The sequence below is a fragment of the Haemorhous mexicanus genome, chromosome 1, assembly GCF_027477595.1.
Source record: "Haemorhous mexicanus isolate bHaeMex1 chromosome 1, bHaeMex1.pri, whole genome shotgun sequence".
In the NCBI taxonomy this organism is placed as follows: Eukaryota; Metazoa; Chordata; class Aves; order Passeriformes; family Fringillidae; genus Haemorhous; species Haemorhous mexicanus.
This window is the reverse complement of record NC_082341.1, coordinates 71,933,511-71,952,286: the sequence shown is the minus strand read 5'-3', so window position 1 is coordinate 71,952,286 and position 18,776 is coordinate 71,933,511. Positions and strand designations below refer to the sequence as shown.

Below are 18,776 nucleotides of genomic sequence, written 5' to 3'. Positions count from 1 at the left end.
AGTTACATTTCAGAGTGAAATTTCACAGAAGATGACCTTATGTATTGGAAGAAAAGGCAATTATTTGCCCTGTTCAAAAAAAGAAAACTGAAAAAGCCAAACCCTGGTGACTTATTTCTTGACATGCTGTTGCATGTTTATTCATTTTCCCAGTCATTCCTGATGAAGTACTGGAGCAGGGAAGGTGGCAGCTGTGGGAGCATGACTTTTGTGGGTACATACCTATCCATCCAAACTTGCGCCATGCAATTAGCCATCCCAATTTTATTCTTAATGTACATGCAGTAAAATTGAAAAAAGAAAAGGCTTGGGCATTAATTGCATAGCAGTCTGAGGTATGCTGAAAAACATTCTAGCTAAAGAAGAGTGGTGGTTTTTTTAATGGATTCATGGCAAACCAGAAAGTAGAACTAGGTCTGTGGAGATGGAACTCTAAGAAGCGTTGTAAGTGATGGCAGATAAGGGGAGAATATTGGCTTTCTGAGGAAAGTGATTGGACAAGAATAGGACTGAAGTGATTGTGTTTATTTAGAAAATGTGTTTCCGTGGCACTTTTACTATTGTAAAAGTGTGGTTTTACTGTTTTAAGAGTAAACTGAGGGCACAAATGGGGCAGGCATCCTTTGCCTTCTGGGATGGAGTACTTAGAACTCTTTTGCCACACAGATGCAGGTGTTGGACTCTGAGCTCTGAACTCCCTCTCTGGGAGCTTCAAGGCAGAGGTTGTTCCCTAGATGGAATCACAGTGCTGTTAAGGCTGGAAAAGACATCTAAGATTGAGTTGAAGCACCAGTCTAACACTGCCATCTTCACTGCTAAAATGTGTCCCCAGATGCCACATCTATGCATTTTTTTAAATGTGTGATTCCACCATTTCCCTGCTGTGCTCAAGACAAGATTTCATCACTTTTTCCTCTCTGTGCGTGTATGCACACACTTATTCATTCCCTTAAAAAGTCATGTTCTCATTTGTCTCCCTGAAGTCCTGTTCTGAAAGCTCCTCCTCAAATGAAGCACCACAAGCTGTGGTCAGAGCTGAGGTCCCTCTCTGCCCTCAGTCAGGCTGTGATGATGGTTTTTGAGTAGCTGACAATAAGAGAGAGCTAAGATAAGTTGCTTTATCTTGCATGGTTTAAGAGTGCTTCCAGACAGCATTACCTCAGCTCCACAGTGAAATGGTAACTTGTTTTCTGGCACTGACTTGGTGGCTGTGTCTTAGCCCCTGTCTGGGCCCATATTCGTGGGCAGTCTCTCTGATTGGGTTTATGGTCTCATGAATGACTAAAACAAGCACACTGATGTAATAATTTTTTTTTTTTTTCTGAGAGCATCCCTGTGAAGCAGGGAAGCTCCTTCAACCCTTAGTTAGCTCTTAGGAAGCAGGTAGCAATTCTTGTTCAGAGGAGGAGAAAATTCCTTTAATTTGACAAAATTAAAAATCATAGATATTTCTACAGAGTAAAAGCTAAAAGCTTTTGATAATCGTTATAGAACGTGGGGGGTTTTTTAATGAAGTATATGTCATATTTCTATAATTGTTTCATTCAAAGTGGCTTAGTCAGAATGAATTGTAAGACTTTAACAGCAGTTAGTGATTTTTCTCATCTTTTTATCATGAGCTGTGCTGCATCAGTTACCAGTTGGATATAGCACAGAAAGCCATCCCAAAATAATGAAAAGTATAACTTGGAGAACTGGGCAGATAATGGATAATGTAAATAATGTGTGGACAGGAGGGAAAATTAGGAAAAAAAGTATTTTTTTTTAGAGAAAAAGTTTATTAATTTTTAGCAAGTTTTCTCAGGTTTTTCAAAATCATTTTAAGTGATTCTACAAAGGATCTGCATAGCTTCAGTACATTTTTTTCCAGATCAAATGCCCTTAAGGTAAGAAGACCATACTCCATAATAAAATATGCCAACTCCATTTATGAATTATTATTTTATTTTGTCATGAAGGGAGAAGTATTTTTGATACATTAGAGGTATCTGAGAAGCTGAATTTTGAACTGCTTTTAAGCTTTCTTTAACAGTGGCATTTGGAATAAAGAATTGCAGTCTGAGAAATAATCTTCAGTAATAATAAATGCTGAAAACATAGCTTTTCTCTGGTTGAAAAGGCAGAACTTCTGACCAGCCCCATAAACCTAGGGATGTTTTACCTTATGCATTTGTAGGAGGTACAAGAGAGTCAGGCAAGGTCATCATTTGCAAAGTTTTGGGTTAATTCTAGCCCTAGGCAATACAGAGTTCTGTCAATATTTGGGAGGGTCCCTTGTGTTAAGCTGTGCTTTGCAGTCTTGTTGGCCAGGAAGGCAAAGAGAGGAGATGCTGTTGTTAACAAAGCTTTGCCATGCTAGATTCATGCTTTATTCAGTGTCTATCTAGCCATCCATTGAAAGTCTACCAAAATCATAAAGCAGATAGATGGTGAAGGTCTGATTGCTCTTTCTAGGGGTTGGGGTTTTTTTAAATTTCTTTATTTTTTGCTTGTGATGATGCTTTTATCACTACTGTGAAAAGCATCTTTCAATGTGTTCTGAAAGCATCAAGGAAGGGAGGATGAAAGTTTTTTAAAAAGCTTCAGAAGTAAAAAAACCCCAAAACTATAATATAGCTGTCATGTTAGAGTTTTAAATAACCTGTATGTTTTAAATTAATGTATTTATATGTGAAAGTGAGTAAGAATGGTGCTAGTTCTTTGGAAGTGACTGCATTCTCTGCATGGATATTATTCATAGCTCTCTATTCCCCTGGTACATATAAAGCAAAATGAATTGGCTATCTTTTTACATCTCCCTTTGAATGCTCTCTAGTGACTCTGCAAGTTGCCCCTTTTTGTCTTTCTATTAAATAGCATTTAAAGCCTCTGGCACAGCTGGACTTCAGTATGTAAGAAAGCTTTTAGGGTATTACAATGTCATTAGCTATTGAAGCTACAATATTTGAAACATCGAAACCCGTCCTGACTTTGCTGCATGTGGCATGTGCTTAAGAGTTTGGGTGTGTATGTAAATTGTTGAAGCTATCCCTGTACAAAATCATGCTGACAGTGAATAAAGAATCAATGCTGCTTTTTTAAAGCTTCTTTTCTAATCTCTGTAATTTGAAACTGAAGACTTAGAACAGTGGGTCAGAGATTGTTCTGCAAGATAAATCCCTTGCATCACATAACCCTGACAACTCCCCAGTTCCATCAAATTAATAACAAATGGATGAGAAGATAAGCAAAACTAATGGGGAGGTTACATTTTTGTGACAAAGGTTTATGGCCATACTGAATCTCATGTACTGTGATATCCCTCCTCCTTTTCCTCCTCCGCTTTGGTATTTTTTTTACTATCAGATCTGAGCATTCCTCTATCTGAAGCTCTTCTGTGGAGGAGATGTGATGGATAGCAAGCTGAACTGCATGTCTCCAAAAAGCTGCTGTGAATAACTCTCTACTTTTCTAGTAGAAATCACTGTTTTTTTACAAGGTCAGGTCTCATTCTTGCACACTGTACATCCACGTTCTGCTCCTTGGATGCTGCTGCATGTTTGAAGATTGAAACGCACTGCTGTAATCCTATCTCCCTCTCTTCTTAAAACTGTGCAATAATGGAGTTTGGCAGCAGTGACTGAATGTCGTCTGGACTGGATCATTTCACAAAGCAGGACCAGCTTACAGCAGGTGGCTGTAAGAGAGACCAGCTTGTTGTGAATTCTTTTTTCCCTAACATCTAATTGTAATTTCACATGTTCCAACTTGTGTCCATTGCCTTTTGACCTGTCTCTGGGCAACTCCCTTTTAATCCAGTCTGTTAAATTCTCTTGATTCACTACAGTAGATAGGTAATGAGCAGAAGAGTAAACAATTTGCAAATTACTTCTATTGGAGATCTGGTCCAAACACACCTTTGAATCCAATGGTCAAGACAACTGTACAAGATGTAGGAGTCTGGTTTTTTGAAATGGAGAATGGGTATTCCAATGGAAAGGTTGTGGCATCAAAATTTTGAAAATAATAAGGACCTGGTAGTTCTTCCATGGCTCTTAGCTGGTCACACATAAAGCAGCAGGCTGCTTTAGAGGCAAAGGTGAACATGATGACCTCGAGAGTTCAATTTACAACTGCACCTGCAGTTTGCCAGGAAGGAATCACTTGCTAAAGAAACTGGATAATGAATCCAACTTTCAACTCCTACTGATAGGAGGCCAGATAAATATGAAACTTTACCTACTCAAGGAGTATTTCTCCATGCTTATTCTCTTTGGGTTTATTTTATTTTTTCTCTCTTCCACCCAGCAAAAAGCAAGTAGGAGTTTTTACTCCTAAGAAGGAAGAAGGGAACCTTAATAAAGCCAAGTTATTTCTCTTTAAAGATTATTTCTGTAGGTTTGCATCAAGAACTTGAAATTAATCTGGAGGAGAGTTATAAGGAAGACTTACCCAAGACGAGCCATGAAAAATTGCTGTGTGAACATACACTGTGGAATATGTTAGGGGGCCTCTTGATCCTGATCATTGAGTATTGCAGCTGCATAAAGGAAGTTTTTACAGAACCTGAAAATCATCAAGGATCATTTAAATTCACAAACAGTAAAAAGGTTATTTTTGTACTTTGATTTGGGCCTCCAGAGTTAGAGGTGAAGGTGAAATGCTGGCTCACTGATGTCAAAGCCAAACTTTTACCATTTCAAGTCTCTCCAGTCACACAGCCTACAGCATGTAGTGGGGCAGAGCCACAGTGAAACTCCCCCACAGGACCAAAATGTAAGCACTGGTAGAGAGGTAGAAGAATAAGCACTGGCTTTATCAACTGCACTGCTTTGATAACTGCACTCCTTTGCATCACAAATAACTTGAAAATACACATTACCCAGGCTCTCTTGCTGCAGCAATATTGTGAATGTTTTAGGCTGACATAAATTTTAGGAAACAATGTTGGCTTCTGTTTCCACTTATAAAATCTTTTCTTTGCTAATTCTCCACTTGTAGTCATGTTGTCCAAATACTCTAATTTTATACAGATCACTTTTTTTTTTTTTGTCTTGCTAATCAGAGAACAAGGAAATAAATGGGAAAGAAAATAAAGCTACAAAAGCCCTATTCATTTTAGCCAGAATTTCAGTCACTTTTTTAGTTTGTTTCTGTTTAGCTAAGAAATTGAATAGGGTTTTAAGATATCAACAGTATTGCTTAGTAATAGGCAGTTCAGAACTATTGAATTGATTATTTTTCTGTATAGCAAAATATGTAATTGTTTGGGGGATTTTGTATCTTTCAATTAGTTTTTTTATTGCGTGAGAGGACAAGCTTTCATTGAGTTTCAAGAGGCTGGGGGAAGAGGAATTGTCACATTCTCTTAGAAGCTTACCTGACATTTTCTTTCCCATCCCCTTAACACAGCTCAGCTCCCCCAGATACTTTATATTTCCTAAAATCCCTAAGATTTTTTTTTTTTTTTCAGTGTGTTAGGACTTTACAGGAATTCTTGGCCCATAGTCTGTATTAGATTTAGCAACTGGAATCTTATGCTTTGCATGCCTGTTCCTAGGGATTGAGCAGCTTGTTTACTGAGATGATGTAAGTGATCCCAGTGGTTTTTATTGGCAGTGGAAGGCACACGGAATATTCAAAGCAAACAGAATTGATTTTAAAGAATGCAAAAAAGTAACCACTGTGACACTTGTGAGAGTTGAAACCTTTCTGAGCAGTTTTTCTGTTTTGTGATTTGCTTTTCTGGCACAAACCATTTTTAATGACTTGATACACATATCTTCTCCTTTGATAAACCTAAAGAATCTACAATAGGCTTTTTCAAAAGAGCAGTGATGCTTAAGTTGATGTTATACTTAGGTTAGCCACCTCTTTTTTTACAGTGAAAGAATATTAATTTACATTTATACTATCCTGTTTCCTCCTGGGGCTTCATATAAGCTTCCCTCTTATTACACCAGCCTTCCAGAAATCCTATCTTCTGAAACTGAGAAGACTGTAAGGAAGAGATGAAATTTCAAATAATTATTTATATTCCTTCCATAGAGCATTGAAGCACATTCAGCTAGCATATGCTTTTTTTTTTTTAGGAAACTAATAATTAATATGATCACAGCTTGTCTGTTGGATTCTTCCAAATGACAAAGAGAGATGAAGAGTCCCACAAAGTTAAAACTATGTGTGCACTAAATGGATAACTTTCAGAGTATCACCATTGCTGACAACAACACATTGGTCAAAAGCAAATATTATTAAGTCGACAGTCTTGTATACAGTGTTTATAGACATGATAGGAATGTGGTCTTGTGGAGGGTGAGACCCATATGTTTTCATTTAGATACTTTTCAGTAAGCTTTTAAATCTTGTTGAAGACCTTGCTAAGCTTGGTTTTGAATGATCAGTTGGGAAATATTGTATTTAAAGTATTGCTCTATTAAATTAATATCTCTTGTAGAGATTGAATCTGTTGATTTTAAAGAGAAATAAATGGGAGAGGGGAATACAAGAGTTCAAATTCAAAAGGTAGAAACCAGTTCACAAAACTCATTCTGATTGTAGCCACATGAAAGAAGAGACATAATGTAGTACAGTGTATTCATATTGTGTCCTGTGCTTGCAGAAGTTTTATAACTTATGAAACCATGCTTTTTCCATGAAAATTTTATCATCCTATAGTAAGCCTTGCTATGGAAATTTTTTCTTGTCTGTGTTTGAAAGGTACTATATTAGTGATGAATCCAGCAAAGAAGATACCCAGTATGTAGAATTCCCATGTACATAAGGAATCCGTTTGCTTTTTAGACTTCCTTGAGGAAATTCTGCAGGGTGTTCAGAACCTGAAAACCTGGAACTTGAAGTACTTTTTTCAAGTGTCTCCTTATTTTTCTTTGTCCTATAGTAATGACGCACTTATCACTATCCACTGAATGAAATAAATAGATTTAGCTGAAAAATATACTTTCATAGTATCTCCAGAGATCAACAATGACAGCTGCAAAAGCATGGTGTCCCCTTTGTACATGGGAAGTGAGTGCCAAGGTCACTCAGACTCATGTGTTTCGAGAAGACAATTTCTGTTTGGTTGGTATGCCATGATTTACCTTTGGCACAAAATCTGTCCAAAGAGGCCAAAGTATTGGATCCATTACTTCAATACCTGTTGAGAAAACTTTCAGATTTAAAGTTTCTGCCAGGTAAAGAATCTTCTTTTCCTTAGTCCAGTCATTACTAAAACTCTATGTCTCCTTCAAAACAAGTTCTAGTTGCAAGTCTTGCTCTCTTGTTGAGAGTAAGAGATAAGCTCTATGTCTCCTTCAAAACAAGTTTTAGTTGCAAGTCTTGCTCTCTTGTTGAGAGTTTTGGAGTTTTGGGGAAAGAATGGAGCATCTGTCTTATGTAGCTCAGTTTAAAAATCAACGTGTGTAAATAGGTTCTCCAAAGCATGATCAAGAGCATCTCTGTTATGTTTTCTGCTCTGTCTCACTACTGTCTTCATTGGTGTAGAGGAAGACAAACTTCCTAATTTAGACACCTAAGAAAGTTGTCATAAATTAGGCAGTTTGAAAACTCTCATCTGTGGGTATTAGCTCAGCTCTTTTTTCCCCACTGGATAAATGTTTAATTTTCCGTAAAGTATGACTCGGTTTTAGCCTTGATACATGTTACCTTTACAGTAATATCATGAAGTTTTTACTCTTTCAGTGAAGGTTATTTGTAAGAGTAACATCCATGGAATCTGGTATAGAAATCTATTTAATTTCTATAACTCAGTTCTTTTTTATGTGGCATGCATGCATGCATGTTGTTTTCTCTTGCACATCACTCCTAATGAAGCCCCAGCTTTTTTTTCTTTTTTTTTTTTTTTTGCCTTTTTTTCCCCTTTTTTTCTGGTATTTCTGCTAGTCTTACACAAAATAAAGTGTATAAGGAGAGGGGAATAATGATGTAAGGTATAAGTTATCATCTCTTCTTGGTCTACCCTGATTTATTTATAACTACTTAATTGATAATAAAAAATTGGTATTTTTTAAACCCTTCTACATTTTTAACTTTGAATTAGAATCAAAGTAAAATTTGGGTTGCTTTTATCCGTATTTACAATATAGCTGCCCCTACCTTCCACAGGTCTCTTAACAATCCAGAGTTTTTGGTGTTGGATGTTTTAGTGGATAAAACCATTTTTAAAATTTTCCCGAATACCTTTTTTGTCTAACCTGCACTCCAAAATGAAATGTATTTAGTGGTCTGAGCCCTGACCCTGGTGGACAGCAGTCTGCATTACAAAACAGACACAGAGCTGGTGGTTTCTGCTAGGGGACACTTGGACCCAGTCAGCGTGGAGCACAATTACCTCACACCCCAGGGAGAGTTTTCTGAAGGTGAAGGCTGAGGTCATTCATCAGGCAATAGGGAAAACCATCTCTTGTGAAACTGGTCTCTTCACCATTCTTTTCCCAGGGCTGCTAGGAAATGAGAGCATTTCCCAAGGCTGCTGCTGCTGTGGCCTCATTGCTCCTTTTGGCTAAGAGTTTATAATCTTGGATCTCCTAGACTGCCTCAGTTACATGTGCCATTTGCTTTGCAGTAGAATATGGAAGCTATGATTTGCATTTCAGAGGGATGTTTTTAGCAGATTATTTGTTGGAAACAATGCCTTAATATAGGTAAATTCCTGATTCTGCTACAGTTATTATGTATTTTGCTTTCATTGCAGAGCTGGGACATGTGATTTATGCACCAATTTATTTTGGTTAGTACATTATTGACTGTACCATCTACTCATTAAGATGCTTTCCTAAGAGTTACTCTGACACTGAAGTTGAGAGACTTAAGTGGCTGTCATCTTTGTGCCAAATGGATTAAAACAAAAAATGCACAGCCCTTCTTGATAGATCAGCGCTCAATTTCAGCTGGGTCATACCAGGTTAATAAGACAAAGTATCAGGTTTCCTTTTGTGGTTTTTTTTTTTTCCCTCTTTCAGTTAAAAAAGGAAAAGGAAGGTTTGGTTTTGTTTATATCTTTACCTATTTCAGCTCAAAACTGTGTGTGAACCTTTTTATTTCGGAGCACAGTAACACAAGTTAGATAATTTCATACCTGTATTAAATTAACCATAAGTGAAAATACAAATTAATCAATTCTTTTTTTTCCATCTGCTGTGTAAATAAGCCTTAAACCTCCAGTGGTTACTGAATAGGGGAAGTGGCTTAACAGGAGGAATGAATACAGGGCTATCAGTCTGAATCAGCCAGAGGGGACATAGGTGGAATAATTCTTTGGGTCAGGGCCATGAAGGAAACTGCTCCAAAAGCCCATTCACCTTTGCTTTTTGTAACATTGGCAATATAAGCAGGGGACTTTTTTTCAAAAACTGGCATAAGCAAAATCCCTGAGTAGGGAAGAGGCTGTAGAGGGAAGGAGGGACATGCTGTTGGGATGGGCACTGGTGGGAAAAAATTCTTCGGAGTCCAGGAACTTTGTTGCAAACTCCAGAAAAACAGCCTGTACTCAAAAAAAAAAAAAAAAAAAAAAAAAGAGTGAGCTCCCTTCTAAGCATGTTTCCTCCTGTCTTCAGATTGGGGTGGTCACAACACACCTCTTGCCTTCAGCTTACTTGTTCCAGGTGTTTTTTTAATTCTTCTGTAACTGCAAAGAAAATAATTAATGTATTTTTGAAGCAATCTGAAAGCTTAGACTTGACCACTGATTGTGGCATAGGCCACAAGACAAACTCATCATAAAGGTAACTATAAATACTGGAGTGGGGAGAGAAAAAGGAATCTTGGCCCACCAGTGGGCATGACTTTATTATCATACTTTGAAGAATATGTCAGCTGGAGATGTCAGCTGGTATTTTTGCATACCTCCAACCCTTTGCAGTCACATTTTATGATCTCTCTAAGCTCTGTGCAAAAGCCACAGCTGTGGTACACCTTGGTCAGATAGTGTCAGGCGTCTCATTTGATAGCAGGTACTTCTACTCTTCTCTGAACTTTGATGTCTGTTTAAATTGCAAAACCTTGGACCTTGTTAAAAGTTTGGGGGGGAGGTGGGGATTGTGCTTGTTGGTGCTGTCATGCTCTCTGTCCTATGACTTTTTAAAAAAATATTTTGGCCAATTATAACCAAATTCAAGTGTGTCAAAGATATCAAGCCCAAGTGATTGCTGTGGAAATTGGCAGCTGTGGAGAAAAGAGGGTGCCTGATAATGTTCCCACCATGGGGAGGCTTACCCCTTACTTCACGTGGGAAAATAATCCCAGACAACACCAGTCATTTGGTTTGGCTATTTATGGAACTACTTATTTATTCTTAGAAATCCTTTGAGGGTACTTTTGTAAACTGAGTATCTACTTTGTACAGAAATGACTAGATGGTCTGTGGCAAGTGATGTATTGCTTTGGTTGGTTGCACATGATTTTGGCATGTTCTGGTGCCTTAGTAAAATCGGTGGGTTTTTATTTCTTTCTCTCCCCAAGATTTCCTTCGACCTAGCTGAATATACTGCTGACGTTGATGGGGTTGGCACTTTACGGCTCCTAGATGCTATTAAGACCTGTGGCCTTATCAACTCTGTGAAGTTTTACCAAGCCTCCACCAGTGAACTTTTTGGAAAAGTGCAAGAAATCCCGCAAAAGGAGACCACCCCTTTTTACCCAAGATCGCCTTACGGTGAGGAGTGCTGATGGTGTGTGTGTGTAGTGTCTGTCTATCTGTCTGTTCTCCCTGCTCATGTCTCAGGGCTGAAGTCATTTGGATGTGAGATTAGAATGATGATAGAGCTAAAGTGACTAGACATGTTGAGAGGCATACCTTTATGAATTACTGTATAAAAAGTATTTGCTGCCATTGCCTGGGGGTTGGAAATTAGCATCTCACTTCACAAGGCCTTGTTCATTCAGCTCAGAGGTGAAGAGCTCTTGAAAAAGGGGGAGTAGGGTGACTCCTCCTTCACAAAGGGTTGTGAGGTACCACTGAAGTGATAAAGTTTCTTTTTTTTTTTTTTTTTTTTCACCTAAACGAAAGACTCCCAAGAGCTCACATCTTCCATCGTGAACTCGTATGAAATTTGAAACACTTATTAAAGCAATGGGCATGGAGGACTTTGGTGATAATGTTTCAAATCAATTTGAGTGTTAAGGCACCAGATTTTCACTTTTATTCCTCCAAAGTAATTTTGGTTTTGTTTTGATTTCTTTTTAATTAACAGAGGTCACTACAGTGGCATATTTCACACGCTCCGACCGCGTAAATCATATTGTGAAAGAAAAAATGCTGTGCTTGAGTGTGTAGAAGAAAACTAGTAAGAAAGTGCCCTGATGTTTCTGGCCAGTTCAGAGGCTGCTCAGAATATGAGTATTTTCCCATTCAGCTGCTGTTTATTGGGCTGTTTTTGTTAGTTTTTTTTAAATATAAAATTTGGCACATATAGGGAACTGATCAAATGCTAAAGCACTTTGCTGTTGAAATGTGGACTTCACCCTGCATGTGACAGAGACTTGGTGTGTGACTGAGCTGTGTATGAGCCAAGCATTTATACAATAACACTTCAAAATTATTTTTACAGGGGCAGCAAAACTGTATGCCTACTGGATTGTGGTGAACTTCAGAGAAGCCTACAATCTCTTTGCTGTGAATGGCATCCTCTTCAATCATGAGAGCCCCAGAAGAGGTTAGAAAATCTGTGTGAAACTGTTTCCAGCCTTGTGTATATCTGATTGGAAAAATGGAACAATGCATCCACAGGTTTCATTTAAACTTGCCAGAATTCTGTAGGGAAGGTGTCACGACTTGCAGCCTACCCATGGCATTTGGTGCAGCCCTCCTGGCAGTCTCAGAGCCTCAGAGCTCAAGAACAGCAGCTTTCCCCTTCAAGCATTGTATTCGTTTTTGTAGCTCATGAACACCAAAGAGAAGTTTGGGTATCTAATTTTGTGTCCCTCTTGATAATAAGTAAAGGCAGAAATGTTAATGTGACACATTGAAAAAGGCTGGTTTTCTAAGCATTTATTTGGGCAACTACATAACAGATGCAGTTTCAGGTGTGACACACTCAAGATTTTAATTTGTGTATAAGTGTCAAATTAAGAGGCAGAAATAATGGATGCTCTAAGTTTTTAAGGCTAATTAGTACAGCCTGATATATTTTGAAAAAAATTTGAATTATGGCCCATACTGTTTTACAAGATGGCTTTTAACACATGGCTTTAAAATGCATTTCAGTTTAATCCTTAATAGCAATGCAGCTTAAATTCCACCTAATCATCCCTTTTCCCCTTGCAGTACTTTATGAACAATTAATGCTGGTATTTAGTTTGAGTAAGACTCCGTGGTTGATTAGAAGTCTCTTTTACAATGACAGTTTTCCTCTGCCCTTTAAGTATTGTGACTGTTGAAAACACTCTAAAATTAAACTTTAAATTAACACAGAAAACTGGATTCTCAGTGCAGAAGCCTTTTATTGTGGTCTGTTTCTAAATGAAAAATAAATTCAAGTTTTACAGGAATGCTATTATATAAATTATAGCTTGGCACAAAATAGAAGATTTTTAATCATACTTATATGGTACTTATATAAAACAGACCATAATTTCAACTCTGCTTTAAAGGAGAAACAAAATAAGAGGAGAAAAAAGGAGTCCATGTCAATGGGATTTAAATATTCATTTCAGTCTTTGGGAGTCACAGCTGTGAAACCTCATCATACAGTGGGTAGGCAGCATTTACAGTAATTGGTGGTAGAAGCTGGTGTATCACTTCACTGGAGCAAATAAAGCTCAAGTTCAAAATTAAAGGGGAATCATATTCACTAGATTATTTAATTTAGAAGCCATAATACTTTGCTTTCTATTAAAGAGTTTACTGAGGTGTATTCATAGTGTGGTGTAAACTAATGCTTAAATTGCTCTGAGTTATCACTATGAAATCAAAACATTCTGACCAGTGTGAAAAATGTGGGAATGTGTAATAAAAAATATGAGCTGGGCATGATTTCTAATAATTCTAAGGAGCTACAAGGTGAGATGAAAATTTTATGAACACGTACTGTTTCTGATGCTCTGGTATAGACTTGTGCCATTTTGAAGGAGGAAAACTTCAGTACTCGTTGCTATTTTGATCCCTCTGGTGTTTGCTTTAACACTACTGCAACAGGGTTTCCAATCTGAGGTCTCTTTACAACACATTTAATGTCCCCATGGAGCACTCAGGTCTGTGCTTTGAAGCCTCAGGCTGTACTTTTCATTGTGTGTGGGTTTGCTGGGTGAAGTTTTGGACCCTTTATGCCATGAACAGGAATCTTGTCCTAGAAATGGTTTCAGTTGATTCTTTTTGCCTTAGCAGGAGTACTTGCCACAAACCAGTGTTATTTGCATAGTGTTTTTGTGTGAAAAGGTTTGGGAACTATACTATACAGATAAGAACATGATATAAGAGTAGTTTTGAGATTGCTTCTTGATAGCCATTCATCACTTTCTTAATATTTTTGAAGATTGCAAAGGTACTTCAGCAGGAAAAGAGGATTTAACTGGAATTTCTAACTCCTGTGCAAAGCTGGTAATATCCATGGAAGTTTTAGAATGCTTCATGGTTTAGCCTTTTTTCATACTGATTTCAAAGATTGGGAATAGCTAAATAAATCAATACATATTTTCTTCCCATACTCTATACCACTATTTCAGTTGGTTTAGGGTTACACTGAGTGCATCAAATACAACATCCCATTGATGGTAGTATTATTTGCATCTTGTCCACACAAAACCTAATGCCCAGGAATCAGAGTAGAGCAGTAGGTTGCAGCAGTGCTGCTTGCTGAGGTGCAGAATTGATCACTTCTGGCAGACAGCACATACCTGAATTTTAAATCATACTTTTGAAAATGTCTGTAAGTTTCTTACAAAAAATGTATTTATGGGGGGAAACTGTGAAGAGACAAACTCTAGTATTCCTTGTAGTTAGGGATCTGTGAAATATCCTGCACTGGAAGGCAATGGTGAGGATGAGCAGAATGCATTTTTCATACCTCAAAGCCTGCATTGTGGGCTGTGATCAAATATAGAAGTATTTGTATTTGAAGTAGGAGTACTCATGTTGAAAGATGGTGACTTGCAGTTGTCTGCCAAGCTGGTCACTGATGTTGAATTGAACGAACAATTGTAAGGAGTTTGCTTCATGATCTGTATTGCAAATATGTGTTTGGGGTTGCTCAAAAAATCACCCACAAAGTTTTAGCAAAATTGGGTTTAATATGAATTTATAAAAACATGACTTAACAAGGTTTGATGGCAAGGTTCTATTACTTACTGCATGGATGAAACATATAAATGAATAGTGAGTTAGAATCAATTTGGAATGATTTGCACAGAGACTAAAAGTGCTGAAGTGTAAGGGAGACCTATTGAGTCAAGTTTATAAACTCCTGATGCAGCTTATGTAGCTAATTCCAGTCTTAGTCTCAGACCTTTACAATTATTTATGTCCAAAAAATTAATTTCTGCATTCATTGGTATTAATTTAGCATGCTGTCAGCAATTTACTGAGAATCTGTTGTGAATAAAGGGTCTCTCCACTGTGATACCTCAGTCTCAGGTAAAGAATCTCAAACCTTGAGATGAGTCCCAGATCAAGGGGAAAGGCACTGGAAAGTAGTGAACCTGTAATTTAAATAGAACTGAAACTGCATTTAGTCAAAGTTTTTAGTAGAAAAACTCTCACTGGCTCACGGAGCAGCTTTGGGAAGTGTCCTAACTCAAGGAGGGATCACTGTCACACAGCCATGCTGCTTTGCAGAAAGAGATCAAAGAAGGCTCAATTAGACTGTTATTTATGGGATAAAGTGGTTGGCTTGTAGTTGAATTACACGTGATGGGGAAGGTATATCCCTTTGGACCCTCAACTGTCTTTGTTCTTCCCTTACTGAGTCTTGGAAAAGCCACCCACTATTCATGTGTTCCAAGCCTCAATGCACCCTGGGTTAGTCTGACCCTTTGTGGATTTCCTGGAGGAGTTCCTGGCCCACCTGCAACTCAGGTGTTTGCATCCTTTGGAGCCTGTACCAAGCTATTGCTAGTTTGGATAAGGGGGCCAAGTGCATCTGCCACAAACCCTCTTTATATTATGTTCTGATATTGTAGTGCTGGGGCAGCAGTGCACAAGCCTAGTGAAAATGAGAACTGCCTAATCTCAAGAGCTGCTTCCCTATAAAAGGAGTTCAGGAATCTACACCTCTTCTTTCAGAATGCCAATTCTTCTTCTGAGCCTTTCCAGCTTAAAGTCAGAAAGGAGCACCAGTAGTTAATCTCATGTAGCCTGTAAAATAATAGGGAAGTCTACACAGAGTTCATAAGGGTAAAGAGTGCTTAAGTCTAATATGAAAGGTTTCATATTTCTCAAAATTACAAAGGCTTGAGAGAAGTGCTGGATTTGGGAACATTTGGTTTTCTACTTTTATCTTGCTCTCTAAGAGAAAGACAGTAACAGGAGTAGTTCTAAGATGTGACGCCACAGTGTAAAGCTGAGCACTTAAGTTTACTGTGTGGGCTTCCTTTTAAGTATGATGTTTCATGTTCTGACAATCAGAGTGACTTTACAAAGACACCAGTGATAAATCTGAGATTGGCTGAACCCACTGAGCCTTATATCTTAATTTGGGAATAGTACAGCATTATTAAATTGCACAAATACTTGGGTCTATACTCAAGAGATACATATGCATGTAAGAACAGAAAATATTCTCTAAAATTTCATATGAAGTAAAATTAGTGACTGTGTTAGACTAATCTTAATAAAATATACATCTACTTTGAGCCTTTCTGTTATTTTCTTTATATTATACATACTGCCTCTCATTTCGCTTAGTCACTTTTACAGTTTTGTAAGATGAAATAGTCACTTTTTGACCAGTACATACTTTTTAGCTCACATAAATCAACACAGCTGCACTGAAGCGAGTAGGGTCGTGTTGATTTATGCCAGCTGAGGGTCTGGCAGAGTACTTCCAGTAATAGTCTGGTAATGTAAGATAAGCATGACTTGCTTCCTTTGGGAAAAAGACCTGTATTAGCAGTATACTTTGCTAAAACTAATTTCTTCAGTTACTTTCATCCATTTTATCCAGGTATAGCTCAAGAGTTTCGTGATTTATGGTCATGCCAAGGTGAATGGGATCTTCCATTTCTGAAGCTTATTTATTGTCTAAGTATGGCACGAGCTGAAAAGCAATATGCTCTACAGTAGCTACAGGCAGTCTCTGTATTCAAAAATGAACAAAAGAAAACCTAAAAAACTTTTCCAGGCTAATGTTTGGTTTTTTACCCTGCCCCTCAGAACAACGTGATGGGATACCCAGTGTGGGAGGTGATGGCTATCAAGTTGCTGGTAGTAGCTGAACATGTCTCCCAGTATTACCAGTGTGGAAATGTTTGCCCTATAGCAATATTGGAAAGATGTTTCTGTTCCGTGAGATGACGGTTTTGACAGTGGAAGAGTGATGCAATTAGCAAGTATAGTTTTCAGGAAAGCTGGGGCTTCATCCAAACATTTTTTTCCTCATTGGAAAGATTCCTGTTCTTTTGTTGGGCTCTGGATCTCACTAATACCTCCTTTTCTGAGTGGGAAAGCAAACTGCTTGTTGTCAGTGTCATTTGTTTCATCCCAGACAAGCCCTTACTGTTGTCTCTCTTCAGTTCCGTGTAAGAAGTTGTCTCAGGTTTACAAGATGTGCCTTTGGATGTCTGAGATAACTCTCTGATTTGGTTAACCACTTCATTGCTTGCCTCATCTGATCTTAATCTGCCAAGATGTACAAACATGTACAGCATGTTTCCTGACACAATGCAACAAAAGTTTTGTTTGGTTTTTGTTGGGTTTTTTTTTTCCCTAAGTAATACTTTGCCTCCATACATGACATCATTGTGTAGATCATTCAGTAGGGAATTTTTGTGTGTCTGATACCAACTCTGGTAAAGCAGTTGTCATCAGACCATTGCTGTATAGCCAGAGGGAAAGGATACAACTGCTCATTTCTGTGATCTCTTTCAGCCAGGGTGGAAATGGCTAGGTATTAGATTGCAGGCTGAATGTTGTCAAAGTACATGTACTAAGATTAAAATGAAAAGAAATCATATCTTAAATAGAATGGGGAGCATTCTTTGCTTTTATTGTGCATCTGGGTCTCAGGTTTGCTAGAGAAAACGGGTAAGAGTTTCCCCTCCTCACTGTAAATATGCCTGTGTGCCTTTTGATGCTATGGTTTTTGTTGTTACCTTTTTTTTTTTTTTTTTGTAATCAGCTTTTAGTCTCCTTTTTGCCTTTATTTCATAGAGAAGGCAGAAGCAGATGGTGACATCTGCTACTGACTTTCACAAGAAAACTGTGCAATTCCTACTGTAGCAGCTGCTCTTCTGCATCTACTGTATAGAGATGTAGTTAACATCTGCCAGATTTCCCTTTCTCATGACTGTGGTTGGAGACTAATCTCTTAAAACACTTTCAGTACAAGAGAAGCTTGGTCAGCCCAGTACCACTGGAAATACTAAGGGCTTTTCTGGTGCTTTTTTGGTAAGTTGAGGCCTGTGAAAGACATAAGTGTGTAAAATTTTAGTGCAAAGCTACATCCATTTAATGGAAAATTTCCAAACCCATGAGAATATCTCAATAGAGAAAGTCTGCAGAGTATTGCTTGTGACTTTCCTGCTCCTTGCTGCATGGGAAGCGTACAGGCTGGCTGATATCATCAGGATCATCTGCCTTGCACATGGAATACTTGATGGCAAGGTACCATGGCCAGTGTAAAAGGTCTTACTCAGACATTTGTGTGCTATAGAGCAGCCAAGATCATTTCATGCTTTTTAGTTTGCGTGTTTCAACAGAGAAAGCATGCAGTGTCCTGGAGACATGCATTCTTACTGGCTTTTTCTCCCTGCTGCGAGACTGATCCTGCTAAGTGATCCATGCAGGTGTTCCCTTATCTACACATGCAGTCAGACATCACTGGGGATCAATGTGGGCATTACAGTCTACTTGCACAAATGCATATGCAGCAATATTGACCGTAATAACAGAAAATTGTCAGGTAATACCTTTCCTTTGTTTTACTTAAGTACATGTGTTTTCCCCTTGAAAAAGATCTGGTGTTACAAGATAAGTAAATTCAGTTACTTATGATGATGTTGAACGTGCTGCTGACCAATTAATACAGATCAGAGCATATGAAAATATGTGGAAATTTTTTGTCTGGTTCTTATGGTGCTAACAAGCCCTATTAACCTTGTGTTTCTAGTGCCACTTTCCAACACTAAGTGCTAGCCAACACTAAGATATGAAGGCAGTGCAACTTGCAACCCCACCAAATATGTGAGTGGGTTTCCCTTCATTAAACTGTGTTTTAAAAGCAGTACCAGACATCTGAAATAAGAACTGGAGGGTGAGACCATTTCTGCATGCCCATAGTTTTGGGCATCCAGGTAAGCCAGGTCAGTGCCGTGTAACTTGTCACATATGGGAATGAAATAATCATGTACATGAACTGAATCAGGATATAAAAAGATATTTTTTTCAAGTGACTAACTGATGAAGTAAGATACTGTGTTGAACAGTCTGACTACTGAAATCTTTTTGATTCAGTCTTTGAAACAATAGTTCATGGTAATCTTTACCACCTCTTATTTTTTTTTCCTTTTCAATCTCAAAAAAAGCCCTGATTATTCACTTCTCTATCTGATGTACTTTTCTGGGGTTTGCCACCAGTATATCTAAGTAGTTATGGATATAGCTTGTACAAAAAATAAGTAATTTC

General features: G+C 38.0%; 1 protein-coding gene across 3 annotated transcripts in view; it reads left to right on the top strand.

The window, feature by feature from the left end:
- Window positions 1-18,776, top strand: part of GMDS (GDP-mannose 4,6-dehydratase) — a 409,191-nt gene that overhangs the window by 143,452 nt on the left and 246,963 nt on the right. For all 3 annotated transcript variants that reach the window (XM_059853649.1, XM_059853638.1, XM_059853660.1), the window contains exons 5-6: window positions 10,462-10,654; window positions 11,550-11,654. In XM_059853649.1, the coding sequence (XP_059709632.1) occupies window positions 10,462-10,654; window positions 11,550-11,654 (298 nt within the window). The remainder of the gene's footprint in view (window positions 1-10,461; window positions 10,655-11,549; window positions 11,655-18,776) is intronic.